Below are 20902 nucleotides of genomic sequence, written 5' to 3' on the forward strand. Positions count from 1 at the left end.
TTTAACATGATTTGTGGAGCTCCCTCTGGTGTTGTGATCGTGGTATTCACTGACCTTTGGGAAGTATTTTGACATGTACATGGGTACCTTGGTCGTGTAGTGTATCTTGTAGACCAGGCCCATTGCAAGTTGCTGTACTCTGTCGTCTACTCTAAGCCATCCTAGGTTGTCAAAGTGGGCAGGGGTGAGGTGGGTTCTAGGAGTAAGGTCAAGCAGTAGTCTGACCAGTTTGTTTTGAGATGTTTGTAATTTTGTTTTTAGCGCCTTTGAGGTGCTTTGGTACCATGAGGTGCAAGCATAGTCGTAGTACCCCTGAATGAGTGCTCCTGCCAGAGTCTTCAGGGTATTCTTGTTTACCAGAGAGGAGATCCGGTACAAGAATCGAGTTCGTTGGTTGACTTTTTTTATTACATTGGATGCCATTTTGTCACAGGAGAGATTAGCCTCTAGGATGGAACCCAGGTAGGTAATTTCATCTTTCCTTGTGACAATATTGTCACCCACTGTAACTGAGAAGCCGTCGGTCTTGCCGAGTTTGTTATTTGAACCAAAGAGAATGGACTCTGTTTTGCCCATGTGTAATGATAGTTTGTTATCAGCGAGCCATATGCAGATTCTGCCTAGTTCCGAGCTGAGGGTTTTTTCAACCTGTAACTTGTTCTTGTCAGAGACCAGCAGGGCTGAGTCGTCCGCAAACAGGAACAAGTTGCAGTCACAAGCTGACGACATGTCATTTGCATAAATTAGGAACAGTAGCGGTCCTAGTATGCTTCCTTGTGGAACACCACAGCTCACTGTGAGGGGGGGGGATATGGTACCGTTTACCTCCACCATCTGTTCCCTCCCCTCAAGGTAGGATTGCATCCAGCTCACTGATAGACTATCAAAACCAATTGCTTTTAGCTTGTCAGTCAGAATGGAGTGATTGACCGTGTCAAAGGCCTTTTGTAGGTCCAGTGTCAGACCAATGTCAGACCTTGCAATCAAAAGTTAGGGGGCACACTGAAATTATGGCAAGGGTTATTAGCCCCCTAACTTTTGATTGCAAAGTCTGACATTGACCCCCTTTTCAGGAGTTGACCTAGAGCCCACCAAGGTCATGCATATCAAGTTTGGTCAATGTCAGACCTTGCAATACACTGTAAGGCACTGTAAGGCTCAAACCCTCCCCCACTTCCAGTGATGAAGCTAAGCTACGCTAACGGAGCGTCTATTCCCAAAGCTAAAATGCACGCACAGAGACAAAAAAGGTATGTATCTTCTTGTCTAACTCCAGGGAAGATGTTAAATAAGCTAATTTCCCAAAATGTTGGAGTTCCCCTTTAACAATTGTGTGTATTGAGCCATACTGTATTGTACCCATTCTGCAATCTGGTAATAAAATTGTCAATCGATCAAATCCGACAAAAAAAAATATTAAAATAAACGTCTGCCATTTTTTTTTGCGATTTTTCTTTTGTTTCACAATGAGTCATGACAAATTAATTACATAATCCATGTGTATGTAACAAACTAACATATTCCAGTTGACTATCTTTTTTGGAGGATTCGTTCAAAAGCTATTCATACCTCCATTTTTCTATCTATGGCGGATTGATTCAGACAGAAAAAATAAAGTAATTCGGTTGGGGAAGGGATCTGGGGTCATGTTGAGTGTGTTATACTAAATAACAACCGGCAACTTCACTGTTTCAGCCAATCAGAATCAAGAAATTTGCCATTGTATAATTGTTCCATTAGTGGGGAAGGGGGGGTATATTGACGAGGCTTGACAAGAGGTTCAAAGATAACTTCACATTTATTGGCTGTTGGTTTATATTATATCATCAGGGCCCTATTCCCCATACCTGGTTCAACTAAGTCGATCAAAGGTCCCATTATCCAGATTCAATTAACCCGATGTTTGAATCCAGGCTTTCCCTGTTCCTCGAAGGTGGATTCAGTCTCGTTAATTCGAACCAGACTTGATACTCAGGATAATTGCACGCGGCCGGCCTCACCTGAAAAGACAGCAGGTGTAGATCGCAGAAATCCTGATTTTCCAACAGCATTGATTGATTGATTGATTTAAAACTTTATTAACAAGATTGCAGAATGGGTACAATACAGTACGGCTCAATAGCCTCGCCGAGAAGTTAAATGCATAATCTATAGGCTCATTTTAAGTCCCTCATTACTAGGGATGGGTAACGAATTCGGTACTTTTGAGGTACCGAACCGAAACACGTCGGTACTACCGAGTATCGAATCAAGTGAGAAACCAAAAAAAAAAAAATTTTTTTTTTTTTTTTTTTACCTTTTTTCTTTTCTTGTCAACGTTCACACGCACAATATATGCTTACCTAGGATTTGACTTGATTCAACAACAAAGCAGTCGGAGCAATGACAAGCCGAAAACTGTCGAAATTGTAGTTATTTGAAGTTTGGATTCTTTTTTTTACGACTGAGGTAGGTAAATTAAATTTCTTGAGACTAAAGTACCGAAAAAAGGTACCGTTGGGTACCGGTATCGATTCACAGGTACCGGTATCGGTTCAAATGTGAAAGGTACCCATCCCTACTCATTACCCCAATCAATCAGATTATATTTCTTTAAATGTGCCTGCTGGCAGTAGGCTTAATGGAATGAATAATCAAATGAGATCTTGCTAGCGAAAATAATTAGTTCAACTCTTTCAGAATAAGGATAAAAACAAGCACAAATAGTATATCTAATTGATACAAATTATATTATGAGGATATCTGTACTGTATGTGCTTAGGTATTATGTACTATATAAATACATGGTTCCCAAAGAGAGGCTTGGAGGGAGGCTTGCAGTTACACTATTAATCAGGTTTTAATCTGTTTTGGACATCATCCATACATGCATTGAATTGATTAACCTTTGGTTTATACCAGTGACACCTCATGTTCATCATCAGATAACAGTGCTTGAAAAGATAAATGCATTTTCTCAAATTCATTCATCAAAAACGTCAAAGGCTCATTCAATTTATCAAGTCACGTCACGTCATCAAATCCATCAAATAGCGCATCTCCTCATATATTTTAAACCCAGTTACAATATCACAATAACGCGTGACTGTCACAGTGACAGTGATACAATTAAACAATCCACAGATTCAGATTCCTCATAATTCATATCCACAATCCACACATAGACGCTTCAATGTATGCTTGAAATACACAGCGAAGAATATTAAACTAATCAGAGCCAAACGCCCGATAGGTTTCATTAATTAAAAATATCCCCGCAGGATTCACATTTGCAATGCGCCGTTATTAAAATAACCACATGCAGTGTATCGTGACTCCGAGCGCCGTATCCGTATAAATATGATGTGCATTATTTAGGACAAAGTAAATCTATAGGCTGAATGTGATTTATTATCAGCATCTTAGGTATATTATTTTACATTTCAAAAGCCCCCTCTAGAAGAACGAAGCACAAAAACATAATTCAGAATGGTATAATGGGATCTCGACTGAATTTTTTCAGGAAGCGAGCTGCATTTCTTTGCGAGGGTGTGGCCATGCAGGTTATCCAGCTAACTGAACTAAACTCTGCCCTCGACCAGGTTCAAACTTTCTGATCTGTTGCCATAGCGACTTAGACAATCCGACGTCGGGGAACGGAAATATCTGGCTTAAGTCAAGCTATGCTGAAAATTATCCAGCTAACTCAGTTAGCCAGGTACGAGGAACAGGGCCCTGGTCTTCTCCTTCCAACGTTGTGTGTTACTGTTGACTATTTACTTCCTCGTGTGACGTCACTTCAAATATGGCTACCAAGACACTCAAATAGCAAAAGCGAGTTGAGTCGATTAGGTACCATGCAGTGAAAAGCGGCATAAGAGAATACTTCATGATGTTTCATGCAATTAAAAAGTAAATATATATTTAGTACACATGATTTATTTATTTTAAATAACAGTGACTTTTCCTTTTTGATAAGAAAGTCTAGTGCTGGGCCCCGTTCCCCGTACCTGGCTAACTGAGTTAGCCGGATAATTTCCAGTATAGCCTGACTTAAGCCAGACCTTTCTGTTCCCCGAAGTCGGATTTTCTAAATCACCATGGTAACAGATCAGAAAGTTTGAGCCTGGTCGGGAGCAGGGTTTAGTTCAGTTAGCTGGATGAACCATGGCCACGCCCCCGCAAAGAAATGCCAGCTCGCTTCCTGAAATATTTCTCACAGTCTAAAGATCCCATTATACCATTCTGAATTATGTTTCTGTGCTTCGTTTTCCTAGAGGGGGCTTTTGAAATGTATAATAATAGAACTAAATGCTGATAATAAATCATATTCAGCCTATAGATTTACTTTGTCCTAAATAAAATAATGCACGTCATATACGGCGCTCGGAGTGCGATACACGCTGCATGTGGTTATTTTAATAACGGCGCATTGCAAATGTGAATCCCGAGGGGATATCTTTAATGAATGAAACCTATCGGCCGTTTGGCTCCGATTAGTTTCATATATTCTCCGCTGTAGATTTGCTTAACGGAGCGCCCGGATTGTGTTTCATTCAAGCATAAAATTGAAGTGTCTATGCGTGGATTGTGGTTTTTGTGGATTATGAATTACGAGGACTCTGAGGATTGTTGAATTGTATCATCACTCACACGTTATTGTGATATTGTAACTGGGATTAAGATGTCTGATGAGATGCGCTGTTTGACGGATTTGAGAAATTGAATGAGCCGTTGACGTCACATTAATGCATTTGAGAATAAAGAGATAAAACTTCATTCAAAAGAAAAATATTCGAAACACGGGTCTCTTGTATTGATGGATACACAATGAATATATCCCGTCTGGCACAGTGGTGCAACGCCTAGTGCTCTCGCCTGTCAACCGGGCGACCCCGAGTTCGAGACCCCGCGTTTCCAATATAATTCTTTTGGAATATAATATTAATGATTATACGCAAAAGTAGCCTAGTTTTAAGTTAAAATATTATAAATCTACATGCATTGAGGATGTCATTCTTTATATAGCTCTCAACGTGCACCAAATTGAATTATTCCTACATTGCAAAAAGAAGAAAAAGACTAGAAGAAGTGGGATTCGAACGCGGGTCGTCTGCGTGAAAGTCAAAACGACAAACCGTCACACCACAGTGCAGATAAGTAAAACATCCACCATACATCAATCAATGGGTAAGAGAGCCGTATCCTTATTCTGAAACGGTTGAACTAATTATTTTCGCTAGCAAGATCTCATTTGATTATCCATTCCATGAACCTACTGCCAGCAGGGCACGTTTAAAGAAATATAATCTGATTGATTGGGGTAATGAGGGACTTAAAATTTGCCTATAGATTATGCATTTAACTTGTCGGCGAGGCTATTGAGCCGTACTGCAATCTGTTAATAAAGTTTTAAATCAATCAATCAATCAATGCCGTTAGAAAATCAGGATTTCTGCGATCGACACCTGCTGTCTTCTCAGCTGAGGCGGGCGCGCGCACTGATCCTGAGTATCAAGTCTGGTTCGAGTTAACGAGACTGAATCCACCTTCGAGGAACAGGAAAATCCCGGCTTCAAACATCGGGTTAATTGAATCTGGATAATGGGACTCTTGATCGACTTAGTTGAACCAGGTACGGGGAATAGGGCCCTGGTTGAGCATATTCATACTTTATGTTGAAGGCCTTTGTCTATAATGTGGCCACAAAAATAGAAAAGGTTTAATTATTTTGTTTGTTTGCACTAAGTTAATACTTTGACAAATGTTGCCTATATTTTCGGTCTTTCAGTTCGGTCTTTGTGTGCCAAACATTATTAACACTTTCAGTGCCGGGCCGTGTTTTCCTATTTACCCCGTTGAGTGCCACCATCCACGGCCAATGTTAACGTTAATATGGCCTAATCTATGTTTTAAATTATGGCTATGTGTCTAATCTGCCCGTCGCTTATCAAAGACTCATTTTCCAGTCAACATTGGCAAGGCAGATTGTATTTTTATCGCTTCATTTCCGTTTGATAGCATTTTGAAAATCACCCGTTTTCCGGGGAAAAACAACCCATGCCTATGATAATTGCCTTTTACTGGAATATTCCAGAACGTTGTCATTTGTCGGCCTATTTATGAATAGTTTTCAAATAAACGCTAGATGATCGATAGTATATGTGTGCGCACGCACGCTCGTGCCGTGCGCTGATAATTGCTGCTCTTATTTCCTCATGGCTTTTACAGTCAAAACAGCCATATCACATATCACATAAACGCTTATATCTCTGTGAAAACGAGTCTGATTATCCTAACACTGATAACACTGATTCCTTACCTGAGGTCAGATGGTATCCAAATGGTTTATTCCAATTTCCGATCGCCATTCGAAAAAATAGATAAATGTATTGATCAACCGTGTATACAGTAGAACACATGATCCGCGCGGCTCAGAGGCTCCAGAATGAACTCCGGTAGACCCCGGCTGCATCAGTGAGAAGTAAAATGTGGAGTCAGAAATCCGTTCTCCCATTCACTTTCATTGAGTCCATTCCAAAAGGGTGATTTACCATCTGGGAGACGATAGGGGGCGCTTTTTTCACATCTGATCGCCGGCGGTCCCTGGATCTCCAACGGTAGGCTCGCGTGATGCAATGATTTCAGGTCGCTAATAATAATAATAAAAAAAAAAAAAACAGAGAATAGCCGTGACGTGGCATTCAACGGTCGGGTCGTAAACCAGAGAAAAGCCTTGAGTGGCGCTCAAAGTGTTAAAGGTAAACCTTTTTTTTTACCAAATAAATGAGAAGCATGTTTGTTACGTTCCAGCATGTGGCTGTTGTTTGTACTTTTGTGCCCCCCCCCTTTCTCTCTTTCTCTCTCTCTTTCTCTCTCTCTCTCTCTCTCCCACTCCCTCCACCTGCTATACTCTGATCCAGGTTCCTGTCCTTCATCAGGACACTAATTGGAAACCAGCCAGTCATCCCAGCCATCAAGCAAATCACCAGTTGACCAATCGGAAGCCCTCCTCTTGTTTTAAAACCCATGTGGCACTTCCTGTTTCCCCCCCTTCTTTTTGTCTCTATGCTGTTGGTTAAATGTTTGATTCTGATATATTTAGCCAACTTGGTACACGTGTATGTGTGTGTGTGGGTTGGGAATTGGAGCAGGTAAGGGCCCAATACACTTGGTGCTACACGTAGTGGTATTATTGTCTAGACACACTAGGTAAGGAGTGATGCCACTCATTGTAGGTTTTGAACATAACGTTTGGTTAGTCAGTGTAGGTAGTGAGTAGTAGGTTTTATTTGACCTTTGTGTTTGTATATAGGTAGACAAGATATTCCTTACTGAGTTAGTTGTGTTTTGTTTTACTTAGTTTATTCCTTTGTCTGAACGCATTGTGGTCTACTTAAATGAGCAGAAGGTAACTTCTTTGTCACAGGCTGCAGTGTTTGCGGATGAGTTCACGCTTATTCACAAAACTGTCTTTACACCATCCCGTAGTGATAGGTTTGCAGGGTCACTTCCTGAAGGCCCTGTGTCGCAATCAATCCACATGACACTGCCACCTGCCCACTCAAAAACCGACCGTGAATGTTATTACTGCCATAAGACTGGGCATCTCATCGCTGACTGCCACATTCTTAAACGTAAACAACAGCAAGGTCAGAGTTCATGCCAGACAAAAGGGGTAGGCTTTGTTAAGATAATTAGGCCGTCTGCCTCAGGTCAGCCCACCGAACCGGATCCTAGTTTTAAGCCATTCATTTTTGATGGGTTAATTTCGCTCACTGGAAATCCGAGTGATCAGAAGTCTGTTCATATCCTAAGGGATACTGGTGCTAAGCAGTCCTTCCTGCTTGCTAACGTTCTGCCCTTTTCTGACCAAACGTCCTGTGGCTCTAGTGTTATAGTGCAGGGAATTGAAATGGGTTTCATTCCTGTGCCATTGCATAAGGTCCACGTCCAGTCAGCTTTGGCTTCTGGGTTCTTTGATATTGCTGTGCGTCATGCATTGCCAATCGAAGGTGTTGCCTTCATTATGGGTAATGACATAGCTGGAGGAAAAGTGATGCCAGTGCTAGAAGTATTGGATCAGCCAGAACAGTGTCCTGTGTTAGACCTTGGTCAGTTATTCCCTGAGGCCTTCCCTGCCTGCGTGGACATCCACGCTCAGTTACGAAAAGGGGAAGAAATGGGTGATGTGGTTAATCTGGCTGACTCTGTGCTAACATCCTTGTTTGTTAGTGATGATATTCTAACTGTTAGCCCTGATGTCTCCAGGTGCCCACCACTGGAAGAGACCAAAGGTCACCCAAACTCTACAGACCAGACCAAGAGTGGCTGTATTCCTCAGTTACCTGTGACTCGTGAAAAGGTTGTAGGCCTTTTGATAAGTACCCCTGACCGCAAGCGCAAGACTCGTGTTTGCCATGTTAACATGTTGAAGTTGTATCACCTTAGCGGGAACCCTCAGCCAGAGGAGGTAGAGGGAAAAGCAACCACCTCTGTTGCTTCAGTTCAGGTGATTGCTTCTGGTGTTACTGATGATGTTCATGACAAACCACTAAACAATAGTGTGTTTGCTCCAGTGTCTACTGTTTGGGTTACCTTTCTTTTTCTGTTGCTGTCGACTCGTTATCTGTTGCCGCTGACTAGTTTTCTGTTGCCGCTGACTAGTTTTCTGTTGCCGCTGACTAGTTCTCTGTTGCTGTCGACTCGTTCTCTGTTTCTGTCGACTCGTTTTCTGTTGCCGTCAACTCGTTCTCTGTTGCCGTCAACTCGTTCTCTGTTGCTGTCGACTTGTTCCGTTTGCCGTCGACTCGTTCCCTGTTTCTGTCGACTCGTTCTGTTTCTGTCGACTCATTTTTTCGTTAGCAGTCGACTGGTTCCCGGTTGCTGTCGAATCGTCATAATCGACCCGAGTGGTTGTTGTACCAACCGCACTCTTTTTATTTTTTGGGTAATGGGTTTGTTTTTGTGTACGGGGGTGTTACGTTCCAGCATGTGGCTGTTGTTTGTACTTTTGTGGCCCCCCCTTTCTCTCTCTTTCTCTTTCTCTCTCTCTCCTTCTCTCTCTCTCTCTCTCTCTCTCTCTTTCTCTCTCTCTCTCTCTCTCCCACTCCCTCCACCTGCTATACTCTGATCCAGGTTCCTGTCCTTCATCAGGACACTAATTGGAAACCAGCCAGTCATCCCAGCCATCAAGCAAATCAGCAGTTGACCAATCGGAAGCCCTCCTCTTGTTTTAAAACCCATGTGGCACTTCCTGTTTCCCCCCCTTCTTTTTGTCTCTATGCTGTTGGTTAAATGTTTGATTCTGATATTTAGCCAACTTGGTACACGTGTATGTGTGTGTGTGTGGGTTGGGAATTGGAGCAGGTAAGGGGCCCAACACACTTGGTGCTACACGTAGTGGTATTATTGTCTAGACACACTAGGTAAGGAGTGATGCCCCCCATTGTAGGTTTTGAACATAACGTTTGGTTAGTCAGTGTAGGTAGTGAGTAGTAGGTTTTATTTGACTTTTGTGTTTGTATATAGGTAGACAAGATATTCCTTACTGAGGTAGTTGTGTTTTGTTTTACTTAGTTTATTCCTTTGGCATCATTCAAGCTCCTTTTCCCTTCTCCCCCCCCCCTTTCCCCTTTGGTTGTGTGTATCAAATCCACCATTGTCATTGTCTATTAGTCTGTTTTGTTTGTATATATAAAAGGCACAATATATTACTTTCTTTAAACTAAACTTGTTGTGGGCATTGAATTATTTATCCTTTGGTTCATTTATCACTAATTACAACACAATCATCTTTTATGTTATTCACCCCTTCCCCTAGACATACTGGGGTTGTAACAATGTTTAAATCAGCAATGCCTCCCCTCTCTCTCCTAGCTCTAACCGTCACTGTCAAAATAATGTGCCTGATGTCAAACTGCCTCATTCTTTCAGTTTTTGCATGACTACGTCCTTGAGAATAACTGAAAAGTTGAATTATCTTTAGGCTATATATATATATATATATATATCTTATGCTGATGTATATGGTATTTTTGGAGTGTTACATTAAAAAAAAGAAAAAAACGTATCGAACCGAACCGAAAACCGCGAAACCAAATCGTGATACGAACCGAACCGTAGATTTTGTTAACCGTTCCACCCCTACTAAACACGTTGTCATTTTCCGCCCGATTATCGAATCTTCCTGAAATCAACACTAGATCATCATTATTATCCTTCCTCGTGCATACACTCCCCCCACCACCTCCTGCACTCAACGGTAAACAGCCACACACACAGACAGCTTCGATTGGGGTAGAAAGAAATATCAGATCAACGCAAGATTTTATATATAGAGTCCTTACCTGGTCTCTGATGTAATGCAAAAGAAATAATCCAATTATCTGATCGCCATTCCAAATACTGCTCGTGGAGGTCCGTCCCACATTGCCCGGCATTGCATATGAAGGGGGGGGGGGGGGGGGCCAGCATCGCAGATGTAACGTTGTAAACGCTAGTCCCGCCGAAGTATTTAAACCCTGCCCGCACGGCTCAGATCGGCCCAGAAAAGAAACTACACCATTTCTAATAGAGTGCAATACCGGCTGGAAGGCGTAGGCGGCGGTATTTGCCCTTTTGCGAGCTCAGACCCATTCCCAATGATAACATCAGGCTGGATGGATGAAAAATGTATGGATATAGCTAATAAAAGAAATAACGATTAAAACCAGACTAAACTCATGTTTGGCGCTGAATGGTTGGCAAGTTAACCTGACTTTACTCGTGACTGGCGCTGAATGAGTTAAGGCTGAGACCACTTAACGATATATCGATAACTGCGTGATATCGATAAGTGGTGTCACATAGATATTTGCATAATAAAGAAATATATATATATAATTTATTTGATAGATACTATACTAAAATACTAGGTCTTGTGTCATGTTTTAGTTATTTCATGTAAATTCAGTTGAATCTGCACTGTGCATTCAATATGCAGTGCAGTCCTCCATCACACCACCGACTATACAATGAGAAGGATCACTGTGGTAGTTTTGAATGGGGAAATCTGTAACACTAAAGATGGTGGCAACAACAAAGAATTGCTGAAAAACAAACAAATTAGTTGTTTAAATATAATTTTTTTATTAAAAAAAAAGTATACTAATAAAAATATCAATATTTATCGATAATTTGGTCCCGATTTATTGATTCTTCCAAATGCCATATAGTCTCAGCCTTAATCACTTTGTGTTAAACTGGCACAAGGGTTCACAGCCCAGGTGCAAACGTGACTCAACTGAAGAACGGATCCCGAGCCGATCCGCCAGGCTGAATATATCTGGTACCGACAACGGTAATCAGCATTTGTTCTGTATGCATTCCAGAACTTTAACAGAAAGATTTACACATTGTTGCATGAAAAAAAAATTAAGAGATTGGTAACTTACAGTACCTGCCCATACTGGGTGAGAACAGGCTGTTTTCCCGCGACCATATCAGTGAGGGCTTGGACTGACTGTAGAAGAACCCTCTCCTTCACCCTCACATCTCTCTGCAGCACCTGGAGGGAGCCCAGGCCACTCTACATACACATTAACACATTACATCAAATATGACTCATACTGTGCACATTGAGAAGATTACAATACAGGTTGACTGACGGGTCCATTTAAATCGATGTTTGATTGATCTATTTTGTTTGAGTGCATTCCATGTCATTTATAATGGCGATTCATCTTGTAAGAATAACATCACGAGTTCACTGATAAGACAACATGAAACAATAACGATAGTGATGATTTAGCCCAATAGCTAACATGAAAAACATCCTCAGATCAATGACGACGGCGTGCCGACAATGCCACTATTGACCCCGTCTCAAGCCGAGCCCTCTTTTCTTGATCCTCCAATTACAACAGTTTAAAGTTTAAAAAGGTACAGTTGTGATTGGAGGATCAATAAAAGAGGGCAGGGCTTAAGATGGGTCAATTGTAGACGTCTACCCGTGTACAGTATATGGTAGAAGGCTCCCACGTCTACCTGTAATCTGGACTCTAGAGCCTGAAGAGTGAGCATGTAGTTCTCCTGAGCAGGAACGGCCGTCTTCTGTTCTCCTCCGCTCTTCAGCCCATGCTGAAGGGGGGGGGGGGGGGGGGGAATATATACTTAAGGTACTTTCTTTTGTCAGTTTTTCTGTATATTGCCGTAGGGCTAGCCTTGACTAATCCTAATCCAATATCAGGGTAACATGGTTAGAAAGGTATTTTTCATACATAAAAAGGATTTGAAATCTCTCCCTCAATCATGCTCGTCTAATGACCCCAAACTAATGTTCTATGTCTATATAACCCACTCTGTGCACTGTACACGCTGTATATACTATGTCTATATCTGTATATATACCCATAACTACTCTTATTAGTCATACCACTGGCCAGTATGGCTTACTTACTACCATAGTGTATTCATACTTAATGTACTGTCTATCACTGTACATAATAATACTGTACATACATCAGATTAGCACATTTATTCAGTAGTGTGTCTAATCACTTGATACACTGTATATTGTTATGCACTTTACCATTTCCTTGTAGTCTGGTTAGATGCCAACTTCTTTCCATTGTACTGTACTTGTGCTGTACGATGACAATACATTTGGATCTAATCTACAGTAATCTATACTCGGGGATTAAAGCAAAAAAAATCTCCTGACTGAACTTTTTTTCAGGCCAAATCATATTCTTATTTTAACCTCCACTGTATTTTTTTTTTTAATAGTGTTAGCGTTTTAACACTTTGAGTGCCGTTCACATAGATCTACGGTTCTGTCATCCGATCGTTGAGTGCCGGAAACGTAGATCTACGTTTCTGTCACGGTATTTATTTTATTATCTATATCCATTCATAATTCAGCGGGACACCTTGTGCATACTGTTCTGAGTGTGTCTAAGCTGGCAGACGGTATTATACCGCCCTCTAACGCCTTCGGCCAGTAATGCACCCGGTTAGAAATGGGTTCGTTTATTTTCTATACCGAGCTGCGGCGTGGGGGCGGGTCCTAAACACTCCGGCAAAACACACACTTATAGGGATGGCTTGGACAACTGACCCCGCCCGCCCGTTGAAGAGCAATGCCCAATAATGTCGGAGGGACGATCGCTGTGGATAACTGGAATGGCAATGAGATTATTGGATTCTTTTTTTTTGCATTACTTCAGAGACCAGGTAAGGACACTATATATGAAAGCTGATATTTATTTCTACTGCGATTGAAGCTATATGTGTTTATGTGTCTGGTTGTTCTGCCGTTGGGGTGCAGGAGGGGGGGGGGGGGGGGGGGGCGCGCCGGTCTAAACCACATTGCATGCGTGCACCACAAAGGATAATAGTGATGATCTAGCGTTGATTTCAGGAAGATCCGATAATCAGGCGAAAAATGACAACGTGTTTATTGAATTACACAAAAACGCTGTTTTCGTGTCTTTTCCCTGGAATTGCTCAGAAGCGGCTGGACTATGTTCATATTCAAAACGGTATCAAACGGAAATGTACAGATGAAAAAATAATCATTTTTTTGCACGTTGACCAGAAGTAGCTCAATGAGACTCGAGGGCGTTATTAGACCCATAGCGATATTATAAAATATAGGTTTAGTTCTACAAACTACAACTACGTTTACATGGGTTAATGGGCGGCACGGAAGTGGTCACTTCCCGGAAGGGGCGTGGCACTCAATGTGTTAAGGGAGCCTACTTGTAGAGCCTACTGTCCTGACTGTGACTATAGACCCTACTGTTGTGGTTGTTGTGCCAGGCAGGGAGGCTGTGTGCTGGAGAGCGTGAATGCAAGTCTTGTGGCTAGCTTCTTTTTTAGCTTTTTTTTTTTTTTTTTTAAGTTTTAAAGTTAAATGCATCAATCTGGTGCACTTTGAGAGCAAAATTAAGAGGCTAGATCTATGATGAACGTTGTGCTCAAAACACAAAATCGATTGGACACTAGAGCATACATTTGAGCCATCAAAGAAATTAAGCAAAAGTGGTTACCTGTGTTGAACTAGTTTATTTTTTAGAAAATAAAAAAAATAGACTGGATTGCTATTACGACTACTACCACTGCCAATACTACTGATAGATCCCTATTGGCAAACTTTATATAATTTTTTTTTTAAATATAAATCAAATGATTATATAAACCGGTAATCAAATTGACAGAAATCCGTCTCAAGACGGAACGCTTTAATGCCTGTATACTGCTCAGTCAAACTAATGAACTGTATCGATACTCTGTATCAGCTATATGTATATTTATAATATAGTAAAGTGTGCAGTCACTGAGAAAAAGTAGCATTGGTGCATCATAGTATAATCATGCAGTGTTTCCCATAGTGTTGACTTTGATCCTTTTGTGGCGGCCCACCAGAAATAGAGTCCCCAAACTGATACAACAGTACAATAATGATGTGTCGTCTTGCTTGTAGTCCTTTCTACTGCTTGAATGTACATGTCGCCCATCATTGCCTGCCACCACCACAAATAACCTACGAAACCAGAGGGAAACCCTGCTATGTACCTCAGCAGTGTTATTATGCATGAGCTGCTACTGAAATTATTTAAATTAATTGTTCATCCAACGATTATTTTATCGATCGGTGCATCTAAAAAACTATTTTTTTTAACTATAAAGTTTAACATTAACATTCAAATGTACTGTATTCCATTTTGTTTTATTTTCCCCAAGAATGCAAACTGAAATCGAGCTAAAGCATGCACTTTAAAAAAATATATTTTTAGAGCATTTATTTATACAGTTTTAGTGCTTCTGAATGAAATTCTTCTCAGTATTTCCATCAGACATTTAACCGCCACCAATTAAATGTTTCGAAGCATTAATGCAGATTCGTTCTTTGTAATCAAGTTATTCGATTCAATCGATTAGACGTGACGACACCCCTACCACAAATGACCTAAGAACCTGTTATGTGTACACGTGTCATTGCCTCAGTAGTATAACCCATGTCTTACGGAGTATGTAGCACCACATAAGTCTGTGAGGAGGAAATGATCCAACTGCTGTACAGTCCCAGGCTGATCCTCAAAGACCAGCAGCATCTGGTCTGTTCCACAGCCCAAGAAGTCGTCCACGTGGAGAGATCTCACACCGGACCAGCACCCGGCTACCTGGGGGACACAATGAAACATCCAGTGGCTAATTAATGGCTGATTAGGGATACACCACTACTCGTGTTAGACCCACACCACTACTCGTGTTAGACCCACACCACTACTCGTGTTAGACCCACACCACTACTCATGTTAGACCCACACCACTACTCGTGTTAGACCCACACCACTACTCGTGTTAGACCCACACCACTACTCGTGTTAGACCCACACCACTACTCATGTTAGACCCACACCACTACTCGTGTTAGACCCACACCACTACTCGTGTTAGACCCACACCACTACTCGTGTTAGACCCACACCACTACTCGTGTTAGACCCACACCACTACTCGTGTTAGACCCACACCACTACTCGTGTTAGACCCACACCACTACTCGTGTTAGACCCACACCACTACTCGTGTTAGACCCACACCACTACTCGTGTTAGACCCACACCACTACTCGTGTTAGACCCACACCACTACTCGTGTTAGACCCACACCACTACTCATGTTAGACCCACACCACTACTCGTGTTAGACCCACACCACTACTCGTGTTAGACCCACACCACTACTCATGTTAGACCCACACCACTACTCATGTTAGACCCACACCACTACTCATGTTAGACCCACACCACTACTCATGTTAGACCCACACCACTACTCGTGTTAGACCCACACCACTACTCGTGTTAGACCCACACCACTACTCATGTTAGACCCACACCACTACTCATGTTAGACCCACACCACTACTCATGTTAGACCCACACCACTACTCATGTTAGACCCACACCACTACTCGTGTTAGACCCACACCACTACTCATGTTAGACCCACACCACTACTCGTGTTAGACCCACACCACTACTCATGTTAGACCCACACCACTACTCGTGTTAGACCCACACCACTACTCATGTTAGACCCACACCACTACTCATGTTAGACCCACACCACTACTTGTGTTAGACCCACACCACTACTTGTGTTAGACCCACACCACTACTTGTGTTAGACCCACACCACTACTCATGTTAGACCCACACCACTACTCATGTTAGACCCACACCACTACTCATGTTAGACCCACACCACTACTTGTGTTAGACCCACACCACTACTTGTGTTAGACCCACACCACTACTTGTGTTAGACCCACACCACTACTCGTGTTAGACCCACACCACTACTCATGTTAGACCCACACCACTACTCATGTTAGACCCACACCACTACTCGTGTTAGACCCACACCACTACTCATGTTAGACCCACACCACTACTTGTGTTAGACCCACACCACTACTTGTGTTAGACCCACACCACTACTCGTGTTAGACCCACACCACTACTTGTGTTAGACCCACACCACTACTCATGTTAGACCCACACCACTACTCATGTTAGACCCACACCACTACTTGTGTTAGACCCACACCACTACTCATGTTAGACCCACACCACTACTCATGTTAGACCCACACCACTACTCATGTTAGACCCACACCACTACTTGTGTTAGACCCACACCACTACTCATGTTAGACCCACACCACTACTCATGTTAGACCCACACCACTACTCATGTTAGACCCACAGTACTACTCATGTTAGACCCACACCACTACTTGTGTTAGACCCACACCACTACTCATGTTAGACCCACACCACTACTTGTGTTAGACCCACAGTACCACTACTCATGTTAGACCCACAGTACCACTACTCATGTTAGACCCACACCACTACTCGTGTTAGACCCACACCACTACTCATGTTAGACCCACACCACTACTCATGTTAGACCCACACCACTACTCATGTTAGACCCACACCACTACTCGTGTTAGACCCACACCACTACTCATGTTAGACCCACACCACTACTCATGTTAGACCCACACCACTACTCATGTTAGACCCACAGTACCACTACTCATGTTAGACCCACACCACTACTCATGTTAGACCCACAGTACCACTACTCATGTTAGACCCACACCACTACTCGTGTTAGACCCACACCACTACTCATGTTAGACCCACAGTACCACTACTTGTGTTAGACCCACACCACTACTCGTGTTAGACCCACACCACTACTCATGTTAGACCCACACCACTACTCATGTTAGACCCACACCACTACTCATGTTAGACCCACACCACTACTCATGTTAGACCCACACCACTACTCATGTTAGACCCACACCACTACTCATGTTAGACCCACACCACTACTCATGTTAGACCCACAGTACTACTCGTGTTAGACCCACACCACTACTCGTGTTAGACCCACACCACTACTCATGTTAGACCCACAGTACCACTACTCATGTTAGACCCACACCACTACTTGTGTTAGACCCACACCACTACTTGTGTTAGACCCACACCACTACTCGTGTTAGACCCACACCACTACTCATGTTAGACCCACACCACTACTCATGTTAGACCCACACCACTACTCATGTTAGACCCACACCACTACTCATGTTAGACCCACAGTACCACTACTCATGTTAGACCCACAGTACCACTACTCGTGTTAGACCCACACCACTACTCATGTTAGACCCACACCACTACTCATGTTAGACCCACAGTACCACTACTCATGTTAGACCCACACCACTACTTGTGTTAGACCCACACCACTACTTGTGTTAGACCCACACCACTACTCGTGTTAGACCCACACCACTACTCATGTTAGACCCACACCACTACTCATGTTAGACCCACACCACTACTCATGTTAGACCCACACCACTACTCATGTTAGACCCACAGTACCACTACTCATGTTAGACCCACAGTACCACTACTCATGTTAGACCCACACCACTACTCGTGTTAGACCCACACCACTACTCATGTTAGACCCACACCACTACTCATGTTAGACCCACACCACTACTTGTGTTAGACCCACACCACTACTCATGTTAGACCCACACCACTACTCATGTTAGACCCACACCACTAATCATGTTAGACCCACAGTACCACTACTTGTGTTAGACCCACACCACTACTCATGTTAGACCCACACCACTACTCATGTTAGACCCACACCACTACTCATGTTAGACCCACACCACTACTTGTGTTAGACCCACACCACTACTTGTGTTAGACCCACACCACTACTCGTGTTAGACCCACACCACTACTCGTGTTAGACCCACACCACTACTCATGTTAGACCCACACCACTACTCGTGTTAGACCCACAGTACCACTACTCATGTTAGACCCACACCACTACTTGTGTTAGACCCACACCACTACTCATGTTAGACCCACAGTACCACTACTCATGGTAGACCCACACCACTACTTGTGTTAGACCCACACCACTACTCATGTTAGACCCACACCACTACTCGTGTTAGACCCACACCACTACTCATGTTAGACCCACACCACTACTCGTGTTAGACCCACACCACTACTTGTGTTAGACCCACACCACTACTCATGTTAGACCCACACCACTACTCGTGTTAGACCCACACCACTACTCATGTTAGACCCACACCACTACTCATGTTAGACCCACACCACTACTCATGTTAGACCCACACCACTACTCATGTTAGACCCACACCACTACTCATGTTAGACCCACAGTACTACTCATGTTAGACCCACACCACTACTCATGTTAGACCCACACCACTACTCATGTTAGACCCACACCACTACTCATGTTAGACCCACACCACTACTTGTGTTAGACCCACACCACTACTCATGTTAGACCCACACCACTACTTGTGTTAGACCCACAGTACCACTACTCATGTTAGACCCACACCACTACTCATGTTAGACCCACACCACTACTCATGTTAGACCCACACCACTACTCATGTTAGACCCACACCACTACTCATGTTAGACCCACACCACTACTCGTGTTAGACCCACACCACTACTCGTGTTAGACCCACACCACTACTCATGTTAGACCCACACCACTACTTGTGTTAGACCCACACCACTACTTGTGTTAGACCCACACCACTACTCGTGTTAGACCCACACCACTACTCGTGTTAGACCCACACCACTACTCATGTTAGACCCACACCACTACTCATGTTAGACCCACACCACTACTTGTGTTAGACCCACACCACTACTCATGTTAGACCCACACCACTACTCATGTTAGACCCACAGTACTACTCATGTTAGACCCACACCACTACTTGTGTTAGACCCACACCACTACTCATGTTAGACCCACACCACTACTCATGTTAGACCCACACCACTACTCATGTTAGACCCACACCACTACTCATGTTAGACCCACAGTACCACTACTCATGTTAGACCCACACCACTACTCATGTTAGACCCACACCACTACTCATGTTAGACCCACACCACTACTCATGTTAGACCCACAGTACCACTACTCATGTTAGACCCACACCACTACTCGTGTTAGACCCACACCACTACTCATGTTAGACCCACAGTACCACTACTTGTGTTAGACCCACACCACTACTCGTGTTAGACCCACACCACTACTCATGTTAGACCCACACCACTACTTGTGTTAGACCCACACCACTACTCATGTTAGACCCACAGTACCACTACTCATGTTAGACCCACAGTACCACTACTCATGTTAGACCCACACCACTACTCATGTTAGACCCACACCACTACTCATGTTAGACCCACACCACTACTCATGTTAGACCCACAGTACTACTCGTGTTAGACCCACACCACTACTCATGTTAGACCCACACCACTACTCATGTTAGACCCACACCACTACTCATGTTAGACCCACACCACTACTCATGTTAGACCCACACCACTACTCATGTTAGACCCACACCACTACTCATGTTAGACCCACACCACTACTCATGTTAGACCCACACCACTACTCGTGTTAGACCCACACCACTACTTGTGTTAGACCCACAGTACCACTACTCGTGTTAGACCCACACCACTACTCATGTTAGACCCACACCACTACTCATGTTAGACCCACACCACTACTCATGTTAGACCCACACCACTACTCATGTTAGACCCACACCACTACTCATGTTAGACCCACACCACTACTCGTGTTAGACCCACACCACTACTCGTGTTAGACCCACACCACTACTCGTGTTAGACCCACACCACTACTCGTGTTAGACCCACACCACTACTCATGTTAGACCCACAGTACCACTACTCATGTTAGACCCACAGTACCACTACTCATGTTAGACCCACACCACTACTCATGTTAGACCCACACCACTACTCATGTTAGACCCACACCACTACTCATGTTAGACCCACACCACTACTCATGTTAGACCCACACCACTACTCATGTTAGACCCACACCACTACTCATGTTAGACCCACACCACTACTCATGTTAGACCCACACCACTACTCGTGTTAGACCCACACCACTACTCGTGTTAGACCCACACCACTACTCGTGTTAGACCCACACCACTACTCGTGTTAGACCCACACCACTACTCGTGTTAGACCCACACCACTACTCGTGTTAGACCCACACCACTACTCATGTTAGACCCACACCACTACTTGTGTTAGACCCACACCACTACTCATGTTAGACCCACACCACTACTCGTGTTAGACCCACACCACTACTCGTGTTAGACCCACACCACTACTCATGTTAGACCCACACCACTACTCGTGTTAGACCCACACCACTACTCGTGTTAGACCCA

The 20902-nt window shown here is 43.3% G+C and overlaps 1 protein-coding gene across 1 annotated transcript in view; it reads right to left on the reverse strand.

Annotated features, from left to right (window-relative positions):
- fancb (FA complementation group B) overlaps positions 1-20902 on the reverse strand; it is a gene marked incomplete at its 5' end in the record, with an annotated part of 72706 nt that overhangs the window by 29927 nt on the left and 21877 nt on the right. The window contains 3 exons of the mRNA XM_084311323.1: positions 11420-11548; positions 12007-12099; positions 14991-15146. Of these exons, the coding sequence (XP_084167449.1) occupies positions 11420-11548; positions 12007-12099; positions 14991-15146 (378 nt within the window). The remainder of the gene's footprint in view (positions 1-11419; positions 11549-12006; positions 12100-14990; positions 15147-20902) is intronic.

Source organism: Notolepis coatsorum (genome assembly GCF_963971535.1).
Source record: "Notolepis coatsorum genome assembly, chromosome: 3".
NCBI classification, from domain to species: Eukaryota; Metazoa; Chordata; class Actinopteri; order Aulopiformes; family Paralepididae; genus Notolepis; species Notolepis coatsorum.